The sequence below is a fragment of the Perognathus longimembris genome, chromosome 1 (assembly GCF_023159225.1).
Source record: "Perognathus longimembris pacificus isolate PPM17 chromosome 1, ASM2315922v1, whole genome shotgun sequence".
Lineage (NCBI taxonomy): Eukaryota > Metazoa > Chordata > Mammalia > Rodentia > Heteromyidae > Perognathus > Perognathus longimembris.
Window position 1 is genome coordinate 5,811,192 of NC_063161.1, and position 18,784 is coordinate 5,829,975.

The 18,784-nt window shown below is 43.1% G+C and overlaps 1 protein-coding gene across 5 annotated transcripts in view; it reads right to left on the reverse strand.

The window, feature by feature from the left end:
- Window positions 1–205: 205 nt before the first annotated feature.
- Window positions 206–18,784, reverse strand: part of Xpnpep3 (X-prolyl aminopeptidase 3) — a 42,414-nt gene continuing 23,835 nt past the window's right edge. For all 5 annotated transcript variants that reach the window (XM_048354835.1, XM_048354856.1, XM_048354849.1 and 2 more), the window contains 7 exons: window positions 17,893–18,095; window positions 11,583–11,645; window positions 9,937–10,050; window positions 7,983–8,068; window positions 4,378–4,555; window positions 2,219–2,339; window positions 206–1,002 (listed from right to left, as the gene is read on the reverse strand). In XM_048354835.1, the coding sequence (XP_048210792.1) occupies window positions 836–1,002; window positions 2,219–2,339; window positions 4,378–4,555; window positions 7,983–8,068; window positions 9,937–10,050; window positions 11,583–11,645; window positions 17,893–18,095 (932 nt within the window). In that variant the 3' untranslated portion in view covers window positions 206–835. The remainder of the gene's footprint in view (window positions 1,003–2,218; window positions 2,340–4,377; window positions 4,556–7,982; window positions 8,069–9,936; window positions 10,051–11,582; window positions 11,646–17,892; window positions 18,096–18,784) is intronic.

Here is an 18,784-nt window from a genome sequence, read left to right on the forward strand (position 1 = left end):
CTTGGACTCAGGGCCTGAGCACTGTCCCTGGCTTCTTTTTGCTCAAAGCTAGCACTCTGCCACTTGAGCCACAGGGCCACTTCTGGCCATTTTCTATATATGTGGTGCTGGGGAATTGAACCCAGGGCCTCATGTATACGAGACAAGCACTCTTGCCACTAGGCCATATCCCCAGCCCTTACAGTAGATACTTTACTTTAAAGAAAATCTTTCATTTCTTCCTTACGAGGAATCTTAATGCTTTTCAGGTACTAGGCAACCAATGGCAAGAAAGGCCCCAATCTGCTTTGTTGGCTAGCTAGTGTTGCTGCAATCTGGACTGTGGCATTCTGGTGGATACGCGAATCTTGTTGAAGCATGCAGAAGTGAAGGAAGATATGTAAAGGAAAATCCACTGACTGTGTTTAGCATAGCAGAGACCCTGGTGACTAGCTCCAAAATGTAGGCATCAAACAAGCATTTTATGATACTAAATGGATTTCAGAAAAGTGATTCTAAGTACAAAAAAGAAAGAATCTAGAGAGAACTTAACGCATTTAAAGTGTTAGTTGGAATGCATGGACAAATGTAACTAAGACCTTATTTTCTGTTTAAAAATTTTAAACTCACTTAGATTAGTTCTACAGAATTAATGTTGGTAAAACTGCAGTAACAAATAGTTCCAAAGTTTGCTTTCCCAGATTCCTACTAAAAATGAAAAAGCCGGGTGTGCTGCTGTCTTCCCTCTGGGATGTGTACACACGTGTACACATAGAGCGAGTCACTCCATGCTCATGCAGGGGTGCCAGGCCATGCCCCCCCCCCAACCTGAGATGCTTTCAGGCTGCTGTGGGAGTCAAGAGGCCCTGCTGAAGATCTGCTCGATGTCACTTATCTCTTTGGGACAGTCTGCAGAGAGGATGAGAGGTGAGTCCTGGGTCACCACTACATCATCTTCAATTCGTACACCAAGCCCCCGGAACTTCTCTGGTGCATCTCTGTCATCCTCCGGAATATAAATACCTGAGAAGCAGAGAAGAGAGGGTGGTTCAACAGTGACTGTACCTGCGGCGTGGCTGATATCTGGAGCGTGTCCACCTTTCCAGGTCACAATTCCTTTGCCTGCAAACTGGGTCCTCAATATGTCTACCTGGCAAGAGTTGTTGGCTCTAAACAATATGCTTTTTTTTTCTTTTCTTCCTGGTGCTGGGGTTTGAACTCTTATCTCCAATTAAGCCACAACAACAACAAAACCCCAACAAAGCTCAAATGGTATAGTGCTGGCCTTGAGCAAAAAAGCTAATAAGGGACAGTGCCTTGGACGCAAGTTCAAGCCAGAATTGACTCACACATACAAAAAATAAAAAAATAAACTCTTATGTCATCTATCTTTGCAGCTCGCTGTGGCCACCAAGTGGGCTTTGGCATTCTTCCCCAAAGCTAGCTTTACTCCAGTGAGATGAGTTATCGGTTTTTCCTGATGTTTCTCAGAAAGGACCTGGGAGAGCCAGGTATGGTAGTGTGTAGCTATAATCCCAGTACTCAGGAGGCTGGAGAATTCATGGGTAGTCTGGCTACACAAGGAAGACACCCTATCTCAGGGGAAAAAAAAAAAAAGGATAATGCTGGGAATTCCCTGAGGCTGGCAGGGGTATTGCAACTGCACAGCGGGAGTTTTGGTTGCCTCTTGTCTCTGCATACTGGGCTCTCGAAGCTGGAGAAACCTATTATTACCAACCTGGAGACTAATACAAATGGGCCTTGGCAAAGGCAAGATTTTTTTTTTTTGGGGGGGGGGGGCCAGTCCTGGGCCTTTGACTCAGGGCCTGAGCACCATCCCTGGCTTCTACCCGCGCAAGGCTAGCACTCTGCCACCTGAGCCACGGCGCCACTTCTGGCCGTTTTCCATATATGTGGTGCTGGGGAATCGAACCGAGAGCTTCATGTGTAGTAGGCAAGCACTCTTGCCACTAGGCTATATTCCCAGCCCCGGCAAAGGCAAGATTTAAAAAGATTTATTTTTTAATATCTACTTATAGAAAGTATTTACCATCTGTTGTTTATTGGAGGAGTCAGTAAAAACTGATGTTAAATCCAAAACAAAGTTATCTTCTAACACTGAAGAGACTATTCTTGGTATTTCTTTTAATTTAATCATGTTGGTTCTGGTTAATATCAGTGGTGTCCCCTTCACAGTAGTCCCTGTGCCCAGATCAGATCTGCTAGGCCGCCTCCTTACCTGGCTCAATTGTGATCACCATACCAGGTTTCAGTGGGAGGGAACGGGGCATTTCTGGAGTATCATGCACATCCATCCCAAGATAATGGCCAACATGGTGAGGGCAGTATTTTCGAGCAACCTGGAAGAATATACATTATTATTAGAACCATGAGGTCTTAAGGGAAAGTTGGGCATAAACAAGTCAGTGAGAAATATGTTAATCCCTCCTCCATGGTCCTGCCACTTTGGTTCAACGAATGCTTGAGACTGGATAGACCTTCACCTCTTATATGTAATTCTGTAATTACTAAGTCTGCAATTACTACATCCTAACTAATCTGCACTTCCATCCACTATTAAATCTACTAGACACATGCTGACTTGGGGAATGAATCGTGGCAATAACTATGGCAAATGAAAATCTCTTCTTGGGAAAAGGAGGTTGTTTATGTTCTCTTTCTAATTCATATAACCCACTAGGTGCTGGTGGCTCATGCCTGTAATTCTAGCTACTCGAGAGGCAATCTGAGGATCCAGACCCAGTATTTAAGTCTGTATCTCCAATTAACTACCAAAAAAGTTGGAAGTAGAGCTGTGGCTCAAGTGGTACAGTGCTGGCCTTGAGCAAAAAAAGCTCAGGAATAGCATCCAGACCCTGAGTATATGCCCCAGGACCTGCACACGCAGAAACACAAATTCATATATCATTTCAGGATACCTACTCTGAAGACTCTCAAGGACCCCACAGCAAATTGTGGGGAAAATTACTGGGCATTTACCAGCTTAGAAAAACACTTCTATCTGAAGTGACACTATGACTCAAAGTGGTAGAGCACTAGACTTGAGCTGAAGAGCTCAGGGACAGCACCCAGCCCCAGAGTTCCAAGTCCCAACACCACCCCCCCAAAAAAAAGAAAGAAAGAAAGAAAGAAAATACTTCTATTAGCTAATGAAGGATTTCTTGACCTAAGCAACAGGGAATTTTTAGCTTCATTTCTATTGCTAATAGGAGTCCTGACAGACTGAGCTTGAAGGTAGAAGATGCTAAATGGCCTGTCTGGCTAGCACTTAGCATTTACCTTTATTTATTATTTATTTATTTATTGATTGATTGATTGCCAGTCCTGGGCCTTGGACTCAGGGCCTGAGCACTGTCCCTGGCTTCTTCCCGCTCAAGGCTAGCACTCTGCCACCTGAGCCACAGCGCCCCTTCTGGACGTTTTCCATATATGTGGTGCTGGGGAATCGAACCAAGAGCTTCATGTGTAGGAGGCAAGCGCTCTTGCCACTAGGCCATATTCCCAGCCCCTATTTATTATATTTTTTGGGGGTGCTAGTTCTGGGGTTTGAATTTAGAGCCTAGGTACTGTTCCTGAGCTGTTGTGCTCAAGAGTAGTGCCACAGATCCACATCGAGCTTTTTGGTGTCCAATTGGAGAGTAATTGGAGTCTCACGGAGCCAGGTACTGATGGCTTGCTCCTGTAGTCCTACTCAGGAGGATCTACTGAGGATCACAGTTCAAAGCCAGCCCAGGCAGGAAAGTCTGTGAGACTCTTATCTCCAGTTAACTGCAAAAAGCCTGAAGTAGAGCTGTGGCTCCCATGGTAGAGCAGTAGCTTAAAGCACAAAGCACTCAGACCCAGAGTTCAAGCCCTTGGATGGGGGGGAGTCTCATGGGCTTTCCTTCCCTGGGTTGGCTTCAAGCCAAGATCCTGAGATCTCAGCTCTGAGTACTTAGCATTACAGGTGTGAGCCACCAACCTCTGGCCATTACATTTAGAATGCAAACGAAATCCATTCAAGATGTGGTCTTTGATCATACTGTTAAAGTCTAAGCACTGTTACTAAAACAATGACCATCTTCCCCTGTGACCTCTGGAATTACTTAAGGATTGTTAACCTTTTTTTGTGTCCTTAGCATCCCACCCTGTCTGTACCAGACTTAATTTCATGGTTTCTGAATATTGAGGTGGTTATGCTATAGGCGAGAATCAGAATGTGCTGCCATCTTCTGGAAGAAAGAAGTAACTACTCCCTTTGTTTTAATCCATGTTAAACTAAGTCCCTCATAAAGAATTGCAGACTATTTTAAATCTAATTAGCTTTGTTATATAGAGTAAAAACTAAGTAGTATACTAAGGTATTCTTGAGAACTGGGTTCAAGAAGAGTGAAGCACCTTGAAAGCATTTTCCTTGTTGCTCTTCACAATGCCCAACTCTCTTAGCTTCTGACCCATCAGTGTCAGCATCAAGCTGTTGATATTCTCCAAGCTTGTCCCAGGCACGCAGAGGCTCAGACAGCCTCGCTGGATCTCTAGGACAGCTTCATATAGTTCTGCCTGAGGTGTGGTGAATCTGAGGACAAGAAAACAAAACAACAAACAAATCGAATTCAGAATAATCATGTATTACTCTAAGTTTGTTTCTGTTTCTGTTTTTTTTTTTTTTTAAGTTTGTTTCTGTTTGATTAGAACTGACAGACCTGGGCCGGGGATATGGCCTAGTGGCAAAAGCGCTTGCCTCGTATACTTGAAGCCCTGGGTTCAATTCCCCAGCACCACATATACAGAAAATGGCCAGAAGTGGCGCTGTGACTCAAGTGGCAGAGTGCTAGCCTTGAGCAAAAAGAAGCCAGGGACAGTGCTCAGGCCCTGAGTCCAAGGCCCAGGACTGGCAAAAAAACAGAACAAAACAGAACTGACAGACCTCTGGCTCATACCCTACGTGCTCAATGGGAAGGGCAGCACTCCTTCAAGCCAGAGCAGCAACCAAGGTCCCTCCTTCCAACGGCTAGCTGGTGCTTATGAGGCGATGCTAGAAGACATTCCTAGGCACACCCTGATTAAAGGACTCTGATCTTTCTTTGACGTACTACTGGGGAAAATGGAACCCGTTTTTTTTTTTTTTTTCTCCCAGTCTAGGGGCTTGAACTCAGGGCCTGGGCACTGTCCCTGAGCTTATTTTGCTCAAAGCAAGCACTCTACCACTTGAGCCATAGAGCCACATTTGACCTTTTCTGTTTATGTGGTGCTGAGGAATCAAAACTGGGGCTACATGCATGCTAGGCAAGAGCTCTACCACTAAGCCACATTCTCAGCCCTGGAACTCGTTTTGATAGGTGAAACAGGTTATCATGGGAATAAACCAGTCAATAGCTTGGCACTAGCCATGTACTATTACTTTGTTTTTTTCTTAGTAGTTTATTGGACTTTCCTGCCCAGGCTTGACTTCAAAGCGTGATCCTCAGACCTCAGCCTCCTGAGTAGCTAAGATTATAGGTGTGAGCCACCAGCACCGCTTAAATAATAATAATAAAATCAATGTACAAAAATGTTCACCACAGTTTCTTTTCTTTTTTGGTTCTGGTCCTGGGGCTTGAACTCAGGGCCTGGGCACTGCTCCTGAGTTTTATCACTTGAGTCACAGCTCTATTATTATTATTACTTTTATGGATGATTAATTGGAGATTAAGTGGCTCAGTTTCTTGTTCAGAATAGCTCCAAACTGTGATTCTCAGATTGCAGTCTTTTGAGTCAATAGGTTTAGGTGTGAGCCACCAGTGCCTGGCCATGATTTGTAATTTGAAAAAAAAATTTCATTTTTATTTTTTATTTTTTATTTTATTTTTTTTTGGCCAGTCCTGGGCCTTGGACTCAGGGCCCGAGCACCGTCCCTGGCTTCTTCCCGCTCAAGGCTAGCACTCTGCCACTTGAGCCACAGCGCCGCTTCTGGCCGTTTTCTGTATATGTGGTGCTGGGGAATCGAACCTAGGGCCTCGTGTATCCGAGGCAGGCACTCTTGCCACTAGGCTATACCCCCAGCCCTCATTTTTATTTTTTGCCAGTCCTGAGGCTTGTACTCAGAGCCTGGGTGCTATCCCTGAGCCTCTTAATGTTTAAAATCTGATGCTCTACCATTTGAGCCACAGTACAACGCTGGCTTTTTCTGAGTAGTTTATTGGAGATGAGTCTCAGACTTTCTTACCTGGGCTGGCTTTCAACTGTGATCCTCAGATCTCAGCTGCCTGAGTAGCTAGGATTACAGGCATGAGGTATTGGCACCTCGCTTATACAAGGCAAGCACTCTTGCCACTAGGCCACATTCCCAGCCCGTTGCACCTAGCTTATAATCTGAAAACTGTAGACAGATGCTAAGTGTCCCCTAACCATTAAATATAACAATATATGCAAAAGGTGGGCATGGTAGTACACATCTACAATCTATATCTGCATATGTACATACAGATATATAGGAAGATGTTTGAGATAGCGTTTGACTTCCTTCAGGCACCTGTACTGCAATCCTATTGTTTGCTTCCCACAATGGCTGTGAGGACAAATGTTGAACATCACATTTAGCTTTTTTCCATGGAGATAGGGCCTTGCATACTTTTCTACCTGGAAAGTCACTTTTTCTGATTTCAGCCTTCTATGCAGCCAGGATAATAGGTGAGTGACAATTTTTAAAAATTTTATTATTATTATTATTTTTGTGCCAGTACTGAGGCTTGAATTTAGGGCCTGGATACTGTTTCTAAGCTATTTTTTTTTTTTTTTGCCAGTATTACAAATGTGAGCTATTGGTACCTCCCTGTCTGGATTCAAACTACAAACTCTGCTTTCGATAGAAACAACTAAAATCTCTGTTCAGGTTATTCAGTTTCCAGCTGTTCCTATTGTTTTGAGTCTCCTGAGGTCTCTTCAATTTAGAGACCACTAAAGGATTTTTGCATATACTATGTACAGTTTTTGGGACTCATATTCTTTTTTTTTTTTTTTCCAGTCCTGGGCCTTGAACTCAGGGCCTGAGCACTGTCCCTGGCTTCTTTTTGCTCAAGGCTAGCACTCTACCACTTGAGCCACAGTGACACTTCTGGCTTTTTCTATATATGTGGTGTTGAGGAATCAAACCCAGGGCTTCATGTATATGAATCAAGCACTCTTGCCACTAGGCCATATTCCCAGCCCGAGAGTCGCATTCTTTTGTGATACCTTGTCTTCAAGGATTTCTCCCCATCTTCCTGATTCTGCCAGTATCTAAATCTATCATTTGACATCTTAAGCCATAGGGCTCTGGCTTTATGATGCCACAGCTGTGTGGACTGGGGAATGCCCTCAGAGAGCCTTCAACACTATATTTACCCATTACAGTCCTTACAAAGACAGACACACAGACTGTGCCTGTTTAAGAAGCTCTCTGGTGTGTCTTCAAAGAATTATTTTTACTACTCTGTCCAAATTTTGTAATTATTATTATTATTTTGGTATTGGTACTGGGGCTTACTGGGGCTTGAAGTCAGGGCCTGGGTGCTGTCCCTGCTCAAGGCTAGCACTCTATAACTTGAGCCACAGCTCCATTTCTGGCTTTATTTGGTAGTTTAGAGGAGATGAAAGTCTCACAGATTTTCCTGTCTAGTCTGGCTTCAAATCCTGATCCTCAGATCTCAGCCTCCTGAGAAACTAGGATTACAGGTGTGAGCCAGTGGCAGCTGGCCCAGCTAAGGAAGTCTACCATTCTCTAAATATTACCTTTGTAACCATAAGAAAAAAAACACAACAAAAACTACTTCACAGTTAGTTAATTTGGTGTAGTGTTCACAGTGTTTTTAGGTGCCTAACAGCTTTATGAGAAACAGTCTGGAGTGTATTAGGACCTTTGCAGAGAGGGTTAACCTGACCTATAGGAGCCCAAATGTTCTTAGTCATTTATCCTGTATGTGTCCATATTCTAACTACAACCCAGAAGGAGCAGCACGAGTGTCACTCTGCAGTGGAAGTCCTACCTGCCATTGACAGGCCAGGTGCGCGTGATGTCACTTACATAGCAGCAAGACTCACAACCTCCATCCAGGAGCACCATTTCACCATCCTAGAGAAAAGTAAGAAAAGTGGAAGGGGGTGATCTCGCCATTCTAAGTTGTATCTTCTACTCTAAAACATGATTTTGTTTGGAAAAGTTCTATTTTTTTTTTTTTTTTTGCCAGACCTGGGCTTGGACTCAGGGCCTGAGCACTGTCCCTGGCTTCTCTTTGCTCAAAGCTAGCACTCTGACACTTGAGCCACAGCGCCTCTTCTGGCCTTTTCTACATATGTGGTGCTGAGGAATTGAACCCAGGGCTTCATGTATACGAGGCAAGCACTCTTGCCACTAGGCCATATTCCCAGCCACAAAGTTCTAATTAAAAAAAAAATAGTCTTAAGAATTTGAAACTCAGAGCCTTGCATTTGTTACCACTTGAGCCACACCCCTCAGACTTTTCTGCTTTTTATTTTTGTTGTTGTTGATGTTGGTTGTGGGGCTTGAACAGCTTAGGCGCTGTCCCTGAGTTCTTCATCTCAAGGCTAGTGCTCTACTCTTTGAGCCACAGTGCCACTTCAGTTTTCTAGTTAATTTGGAGATAAGCATCTCATGGACTTTCCTGCCTGAGCTGGCTCTGAACTACGATCCTCAGATCTCAGCCTCCTGAGTAGTGCCCAGGCCCTGAGTTTAAGTTCCAGGACCAACACATACACATAAAAAATTATGTATTTATTTTGTCCATAATCAGAATTTTCCAACCAAAATATTAGTAAGTTAAAGAAGTACTAAAGATGAAAAGATGACTTATTTTGTTCAAAGAAAAATTAAGACCATAGTGAGATACCAATTACAATGGCAGAAATCGGAAGTCTGATAACAGCAAGAGGATGTAGCTACTAGAATTGTACACAACTGTTAGGAATATAAACAGACACTAATACTTGGGAAACATGTTTTATTGATAAAAATGTTCCTCAAATTTTATTATAGTTTTATATAATTCACAAATAAGACCTAATTAATACTATCTGTGGAATTATGTATAATGATACAATGATCATAATCATTTTTTTGTTGGTTGTCTGGGCACTGTCCCTGAGCTCTTTTGGTTAAGGCTAATGCTCTACCACTTCAGCTACACCTCCACTTCCAGTTTTCTGGTGGTTAATTGGAGATAAGAGTGTCATGGACTTTCCTGTCCAGGCTCCTGAGTAGCTAGGATTACAAGTGAGCGCCCAGAGCCTGTCTGTTATTTTTTGTGCCACAGAGATAAGAACTTTCCTGCACGGGCTCTTTGAATCATGATCCACAGATCTTAGCTTCCTGAGTAGCTTGTATTATAGGCATGTGAGCCACCAGTGCCTGGCTTTTTTCTTTTTCTTTTTTTGGTGGGGCTCCTGTGGCTTTAACTCAGGGGAGCAGACACTGTCCCTGAGCTTTTCTGACTCAAGGCTAGCACTCCACCACTTGAGCTACAATTTCACTTCAGGCTTTTTGGTGATTAATTGGAATAAGAGTCTCGTGGACTTTATTGCCTACCTGGGCTGGCTCTGAACTCTTGATCCTTAGATCTGATCCTCCTGAGTAGTAAGGATTACAGGCACACCAATCTGCAGATGTGTGTTTTAAATGGTGGTTCATTTGTAGAGACACGTTTCTCTTAGGGCATCTAGACCTTTGGGGAGCAGCAAAGCAGGGCATTTTTTTTTTTTTTTGGGAGGGGGAGCCAGTTGTGGGGCTTGAACTCAGAGCCTGGGCACTGTCCCTGAGCTTCTTTTGCTCAAGGCTAGCGCTCTACCACTTGAGCCACAGCACTACTTATGGATTTTTTCTATTTATGAGGTACTGAATAATTAAACCCAGGGCTTCATGCATGCCAGGCAAGTACTCTACCACTGAGCCACATTCCCAGCCCCTAAGCAGGGGGTTTTATATACCTTGATGAGTTGATTATTTTTCACGTAGTGCAAAGTGTTTGAGCGATTACCACCAGCAACCACAGGTGGGTAAGCGAGGATGTCTGCTCCTCGAGTCCGGCATTCAAATTCAAACTGAAAAACAACAAGGTGTGCCTGAGAAATTTTTGGATTCTGTGGGGCTGCTCTGCCCAGGCTGTCTTGCATTGCCTGTTCCCGATATTAGAGTTTACTCTAGGTCATCACTGCAAAACCGGTCATTACATTTACCAAGCTCTTCATGCTGTAACTTCATCCCATTCTCTTCAGCTCTCATCTGTGTACTGGAGTCTATTCTACGCATAGTCTTCTAATGCCACCAGTCTTGTTAGCCTTATCATTAAATCCTTTTTCTTCTGAGTTCTCTAAATTTCCCATTTAAGCTAAATATGGCTTACATTTGGGGGGGGGTGTGGAAATGGGGTTTGAACTCAGGGTCTCATGCTTGCTAAGTAGGCACTCTACCACTTGAGCCACTCTGTTATTCCTTTTTATTGTTGTTGGTATTATTATTTTTTATTGGTCATGGGGCTTGAATTTAGGGCCTAGGCGCTGTCTGTCCCTGAGCTTTTTCACTCAAGGCTAGCATTCTGAGCCACGGAACAACTTCCAGTTTTCTGGTAGTTAACTGGAGATAAAGTCTCATGGACTTTCCTGCCTGGCTTTGAACCTTGATCCTCAGATCTCAGCTTCCTGGGTAGCTAGGATTACAGGAGTGAGTCATTGGCGGTTGGCTCACAAAATGCTTTTAATAACAGTGCAGACCAGAGGAAATAAACCAAACAAGGATGCATAGGATATTATCATATGCAATAATATACTAATTACTCCAGAATCCTTGGAGGTCAGGCCTCACTTCATGCACAGGCCAGCCAGGACTGTGGTCCCTTTGTGCTTCCCTTTGTCACTGGAGCAACAGGTATGTACCACCCTGCCCAGCCACTGTGCTTTCCCCTTAGCTTGGGATGACAGCCATTGGCTGAGATGTAGTCTCGACAACTTTCTGTCTGGGCCTGGTCTTAAATCAAGATCTCCTGGTGTCTACTTCCCAAATTAGCTTTCCAAATAGCTACCAACCTACTTGCTCTGGACAACTGAAAAAGGATGCTGGGCAAACTGAATTCACTGAGCTCCAGGGACTGTTCCACTGCCAGCACCTTTACATTCAATGAAACAGTGTTTCAGTTTCATTCATATTTCCCACACCGAATCTTTCCTTCTTCATCAGTTGTACTTTGTGATTTTATTTTATTTTTTTGCTAGTCCTGGGGCTTGGACTCAGGGTCTGAGCACTGTCCCTGGCTTCTTATGCTCAAGGCTAGCACTCTGCCACTTGAGCCACAGCGCCACTTCTGGCCGTTTTCCGTATATGTGGTGCTGGGGAATTGAACCCAGGGCTTCATGTATATGAGGCAAGCACTTTTTGCCACTAGGCTATATTCCCCAGCCCCTGTACTTTTCTTTTCTAATTCTGCATGTTTTAGAGTCATCTAATAAACTTCCAATAATATCTGAGAACAATCCTCTACAAGGACGAGAACTTGGTTGTATGTATGCTATAAGTATGCTGTGAATCAATGAAGTCACATGCTTCCCCAGCAAGACCTTCCCCAAGATCCAAGGCTCACCTTAGCATAAAGAAAGGCTTCCTCCACAGGGGCTTTGCTGGCAAACATGGTCTCTATGAAAGCCTGAAAAGAAAGGGAGGACCAAATATTCATTTCAGCCATCTTGTATATTCCAACATTCAAATAATACTGGATTTTTTTTTTTTTTGCCAGTCATGGAGCTTGAACTCAGGGCCTGAGCACTGTCCCTGGCTTCTTTTTGCTCAAGGCTAGCATTCTATCACTTGAGTCACAGCGCCACTTCTGGCTTTTGCCATATATGTGGTGCTGAGGAATCGAACCCAGGACTTCATTTATATGAGGCAAGCACTCTACCACTAGGCCATATTCCCAGCCCTAATACTGGAATTTAAATAAACATTTCCACTCAGCTTTGTCAACCTGAAGTTGTGACTAAATGAGTATAATATGAATTATTTTGCTTGGAAGGAAGGACAAAACATTGTTTTCCAGAATACTGGACTAATGATAGAACTAGCAGAAAGGCATCTATTTTCCCACTCAGAATAAATGCAGAATAAAGCACTTGGGAAGTGCTATGCTATGGCTGAAACTGCTGTGTGTTCCCTGCAAACCACCAGATCAAACTTCATCTCCACTGTAGTCTGGGCCTGTTGGGAACTGATTCGGGTGTGAGGTCTATGTCCTCATGGATGGGATAAGCAATCTTTTGAAAGGGCTGGATGTGGCTAGGCACTGGTAGCTCATGCCTGTACTTCTAGCTATTCAGGAGGCTGAGATCTGAAGATTGTAGTTTGAAGGAATGTACCCGAGACTCTGATCTCTAATTAAAAATAATCCACCAAAAAACATCTCTACCCCCTGATATCTATGGATTCTCATGGTCTGGCCATTACATATACAATCATACAGGATGTAGAATAATTTGGGGTGTGGAGTTTTGTATCTGGAATCTCTCACTCAGCACAATGACTTCAAGGCTTACCCAATCAGTGTTTCATTCTTTCCTGGAAATGAATAGTATGCCAATGTAGGTGACACACCTTTTCTGCTCATTTGTTGATGGACACTTTTGTTTGAGATGAGGTCTCACTACATAGCCCCATGCTGACCGTAAGCCTCTAATCCTGCAGGCTGTATCACCTTACCTGACCTTTTCTACCTTATGATAGAATCATTTCACATTGCCACTAGAAAGTCCAAAAGTTTCAATTTCTCTACATTCTCACCAACATTATTTTGGTCCTTCTAGAGTTTGAATTCTGGGACTTGTACTTACTATGCGGGTTCTCTAACAGTTGAGAAACATTCTCAGCCCATTCTGTCTCAGTTCTTTTTCAAGTAGAGTCTCACACTGACACCTAGGCTGGCCTGGACTGTGATGCTCCTACTTAATGCTTCCCACACAGCTAGAATAACAGCTATGTGCCACTATATTTTGCTTTTTCTTGGTTGCAACTGAATCTTGCAAATCACATGCTTTGGCTATCCGTGAACTGTGATCCTCTTGGTCTCTACCTCTCACATAGCTAGAATTATAGATAGGATTCATTATACCTGACCTATTGATTGATTGCCAGTCCTGGGCCTGGGTGTTCTTTCTGAGCTTTTTGCTGAAGGCCAGCACTTGAGTTACAGTTTTACTTTCAGCATTTTGATGGTTAGTCAGAGATAAGAATCTTACAGACTTTCCTATCCAGGCTGGCTTTGAACCACAATCCTCAGATCTCGTCCCCCTTTTTCTATAATCACAGGCACAAGCCACTAGCACCAATTTTGTGTTGTTACTGGTGCTTGAACTCAGGACCTCATGCCCTTGCTTGGCTTTTTTGCTCAAGGCTTGCGCTCTACAACTTGAGACCCATCCACATTCTAGCTTTTTGCTGATTAATTGGAGTTAAGAGTCTCATGGACTGTTCTGCATGGGATGACTTCAACCGTGATCCTCAGATCTCAGCCTCCACAGCCCAGTTTCTATTATCTGAAGTAGCCATTTAATGGGTGTAATGTGGTATCTCATTGTGGTTTTGAAGTGTTGTTTTTTTTTGTGTGTGTGTATGCGTGTGAAATTTAGAGGGATTACAATTACACGAATCAGATGAGCACATTTCCTTTCATAAAGTATCTTCTATTCCCTTACTCTCTCCCAGACCCTCCTTTGGAGCTCTACCCACAAATTATAGTTCACTTTCAACAGTGTCCAGTGAGCTCCACTGCTGCACTTTTTTACCCTTTTTTCACTAGAGTTCTGTACACTCCCCCCAACTTTTCCAAAGATCCTTTTTTGGGATCTAGTCCTGGTGGGGCTTGAACTCAGGGCCTGAGCACTGTCCCTGGCTTCTTTTTGCTCAAGCCTAGCACGCTACCACTTGAGCCACAGCACCGCTTCCAACCTTTTCTGTTTACATGGTGCTGAGGAATCAAACCCAGGGCTTCATGTATGCTAGGCAATCATTCTACGGCTAAGCCACGTTCCCAGTCCCCCAAGATTCTTTTTTGCTTATTTTCCTAATGACTCATGATGTTGAGCCAATTCATGTGTTTATTGGCTACTGTCGGTCTTCTTTAGAGAAATACCCATTTAATAAATTTAGAATCTTTTTGTGGTTGAATTCTATGTGGTCTTTTGATATTCTGATATTAGTCCTTTATCATATAGATGATGTATAACTCTCTCCCATTCTGTACTTTGTTTCCAACTTTCTTTCTTTCTTTCTTTTTTTTTTTTTTTGCCAGTCCTGGGCCTTGGACTCAGGGCCTGAGCACTGTCCCTGGCTTTTTTGCTCAAGGCTAGCACTCTGCCACTTGAGCACAGCGCCCCTTCTGGCCGTTTTCCATATATGTGGTGTTGGGGAATTGAACCGAGAGCTTCATGTGTAGGAGGCAAGTACTCTTGCCACTAGGCCATATTCCCAGCCCTGTTTTCAACTTTCTTGATTGTGTCTTTCATGTACAAGTTTTAAATTTTGATGAAAGTTTTCTTTTGTTGCCTGTGATTTTGGCATGATAAAAATTCACTGGAAATTGTTTTGTTTGTTTTGCTAGTCTCAGGGCCTCAAACTCAGGGCCTGGGCACTGTCCCTGAGCTTCTTTGTGCTCAAGGCCTAGTGCTGTACCACTTGAACCACAGCACCACTTTTGGCTTTTTCCGAGTAGTTTATTGGAGATAAGAGAATTCCCACGAACTCTCTTGCCTAGGCTGGCTCAGAACATAGATCCTCAGATGTCAGCCTCCTAAGTAGCTAGGATTACAGGTGTGAGCTCCTGGCATTCAATTTGTAACTCTTAAATTAGGTCATTAATTCAATTTCAGATACTTTTCATATATGGTTTATGGCAGGGACACAATTTCATTTTCAACATGTGGGCATCTGATTGTCCTAGCACATGTAACTCATTTTTTTTCCCTTAAATTCCTGTTCTCTATTTATCTTTCTCACACTTCACATATTCTAAAGCAAAACATAGCTAAGGCATTATTTTGGAAGGAAAACTATGCTTCTGATAGAGGAGAGCAAAATAAGACAATGAACCAAGTCATGTTTTGCTTGAAGTAGCATTTATTTTGAAGTAAGTAGATTCTGAAAAATTTGGGAATTAGAATGTAACTAGACAAGAAATGTAAATTGTTAGGGCAGGTCGGCACAATACCAACTGTAGTGCCAGCTTGAAATAAACAGCCTGAGTGCAAGCCCTAGTACCATTAAACAGCCTGAGTGCAAGCCCTAGTACCAGCACAAAGCAAACAAAAAAATGAAACTCAGGATCTCTTCAGATGGAGCTCCTCTCTGTGGTCAACAGATGGAGCTCTAACCAGAAGAATCTAACTGCTATAATTTGTTTTGTTTTTGTACCAGAACTGGAACTTGAATTCAGGGACTCATACTGTTTTGAGTCAAGGCTGGAGCTTTACTACTCGAGGGTCACCTCTACTTCTGGCTTTTTCATGGTTAATTGAAGATAAGGATAAGTATTTCTTGAATTTTCCTGCCCAGTATAGCTTTAAACTAGAATCCTGAGCTGGTATGAGCTAAACTCGCGCTGCCCAGCTGGTGGTTGCTACACTTTCTGATGAATCAGCTAATCCTGCAAGACTACAACAATAATATTCAAGTAGCAAGCCCATATTAGAAGGTAAGGAATTATAGAAGGAGTTGTTATTGAGTTAAGAAAAGAAGCCACTTTCCAGATTAGTTTATACAATATCTGTATGAACCCTTATTTTACTGTTTTCTGAGAATTCTGGATCAAGGAGGAAAATCTCTGGCTTTGAACAGTACTGGGGTGAGTGGGGTATGTGCTTACCAGTTCACAGAGAAGCTGTTTGCTAAAACTGACTCAGGTTCTACCACATATGCTCAAGAGATAGGCTGGGTATAGCGGCATATACCAGTTGGGGGTTTTGAACTGAGGCGCTGCTCAAACCAACCTTTAGAAATGGGCAGTTAAGCCAAGCGCTGGTGGCTCATGCCTGTAATCCTAGCTGATCTCGGGGCCTGGACATTGTCCCTGAGCAGTTTTACCCAAATCTAGTGTTCTACCACATTGAGCCACAGAGCCACTTCTGGTTTTCTGGTGGTTAATTGAAGATAAGAGTCTCTTAGATTTTCCTGCCCTAACTGGCTTTGAACTGTGGTCCTTAGATCTCAGCATCCTGAGTTCCTAGGATTACAGGTGCAAGCCACTGGTGCCCGGCTTATATTCTTTTTCTAAGTTCTTTAACTAGTTTTGGATTTAGCTTTTACCTATTCAATGGTGGGTAAATGATATGCACTTGCTTTGTATTTTTCTATTGGAAGCTTTAGATCTTTTTCCAGGCTAGTGATGTGTGAGGTATAACCTCTTCATCATGCTGAACAAAGACGAGGAGACACAGCTCCTAGTCAGCCATACAATCTCAGAGAAACAATCAAAACTCCACAGTATGCTATGTAGCTAATTCAAAATGTTTGGTAGGGGCTGGGAATATGGCCTAGTGGTAGAGTGCTTGCCTTGTATACATGAAGCCCTGGGTTTGATTCCTCAGCACCACATATACAGAAAAAGCCAGTAGTGGCGCTGTGGCTCAAGTGGTAGAGTGCTAGCCTTGAGCAAAAAGAAGCCAGGGACAGTGATCGGGCCCTGAGTTCAAGTCCCGGGACTGGCAAAAAAAAAAAAAAAAAAGAATCAAAGTGTGGTAAGTTAAGTGTATTCAATGCTTTTTTTTTGGGGGGGGGTGGTCAGTCCTGGGGCTTGAACACTGTCCCTAACTTTTTCTTGCTCAAGGATAGCTAACTTTTTCTTGCTCAAGGATAGCACTCTACCATTTGAATCACATTTGTGTCACTTCCAGCCTCATCTGTTTATGTGGTGCTGAGGAATTGAACCCAGGGCTTCATGCATGCTAGGCAAGCATATTACCATTACGCCACATTCCCAGCCCCAAATGCTTTTTAGAGAGAGAGAGAGAGAGAGAGAGAGAGAGAGAGAGAGAGAGAGAGAGAGAGAGAGAGTGTGTGTGTGTTGGTTCTGGGGCTTAAAACTCAGGGCCTGGGCACTGTTCCTGAGCTGTTTTGCTCAAGGTTAGTGCTCTACTATTTAAACCACAGCCCTATTTCTGTTTTGTGAGTGTAAGTATGTGGTTAATTGGAGATAAAGAATCTCATGGACTTTTCCTGCTGGTTGGCTTTGAATTGTGATCCTCAGATATCAGCCTCTTGAGTAGCTATGATTAGAGGCATGAGGCACTGGCACCCAGTTTAAATGCATTTTTTTTTTGCCAGTGCTGGGGCTTGGGACTCAGAGCCTGAGCACTGTACCTGGCTTCTTGAGCCACAGCGCCCCTTCTGGCTTTTCGAATATATTTGGTGCTAAGGAATCCAACCCAGGGCTTCATGTATATGAGGCAAGCACTCTACCACTAGGCCATATTCCCAGCCCTAAATGCATTTTTTGATAAAATTTTCAACTTATGATGGGTTTATTAGGATATAATCCCACTGCCCTTCAGGGGCATGTGTAATAAATTAGATTAAGCACTATCATTTTGGGTCCTGAGTCCTTAGCAATTAAATTCTTGTTTAATTGTCACTATTAGTGCAGTTATCAAAAGGAATGAGAATAAAATTAATTTACGTTGTTTCAAGGACAAGTAAGATTGCTGAATAAAAGATTCGTTTTAAAAGAAGACAGATTTACTTTGCTTTACAAGGTACTAAATCCCTAGATATGTTCACTAATCATATGAAAGCAGAAGCTAGACAGCCATGGCAGATGGTGAGATTACTATAATACCTCAAGGGGTCTACTGAACCTTAGGAACTTTATGATTTTTTTAAATTTGGAAAACCTTTTTCAACTACAGCCATACCTGTGACGTCAACTTTCCAGCAATCTGCATTCTCTTAATTTCTGCAGGAGATTTCATCAGCCGGAGGCGCTGTATCAGCTGCTGGACACCCCGAACCTTATTCTTACTCCTGGCTTTGGCCTCGGTTAGATGCTGCATGTAGTCAGCATGGAGCTGTGCATGAGAAGGCTTCATCCAGTCATACCACACGGTATTGCTCTCAGCTAGAATAAGAAGTCAAAATATAATTTCAGGGGCTGGGAAAATGGCTTAGTGGTAGAGTGCTTACCTAGCATGCATGAAGCCCTGGGTTCAATTCGTCAGTACCATATACAGAGAAAAAGCTGGAAGTGGAGCTGTGGCTCAAGGGGTAGAGTACTAGCCTTGAGCTGAAGAGCTCAGGACAGCACCCAGGCCGTGTTCAAGCCCTAGGACTGGCAGAAAAAAAGAAAAAGAGGCTAAGACCTAAGGATCTTTGGTTGAAGCCAGTTTAGGCAGAAAAGCCCATGAGAGCCTTATCTAATAAAAAAGCTACAAGTGGCACTGAGGCTCAAGTACTAGAGTGCTAGCCTTGAGCAAAAAAAGCTCAGGGACAGTGCCCAGGCCCCGAGTTCAAACCCTAGGACCCAAAAAATAAACAAAAACAAAAACCCTACAAAAACTATGGTTGCTGTATGCCTGTCAACCCAGCTATGAGCAGAGTGTAAAGAGAAAGGCTTCCATCCAGGACAGCACAGGCAAAGATGCAAGACGGTAAGCCCAAAACACTCTAGTGATCAAAATTTCACCAGAATAAATACTGAGAAGCGATTCTGAGAGACAACATCTTAACTGTGCCTATGAATCACTTGAAAATCTTTATTTTTACATTTCCCAATGTGAATTATGTATTTCTAGTACTAATATACATCAC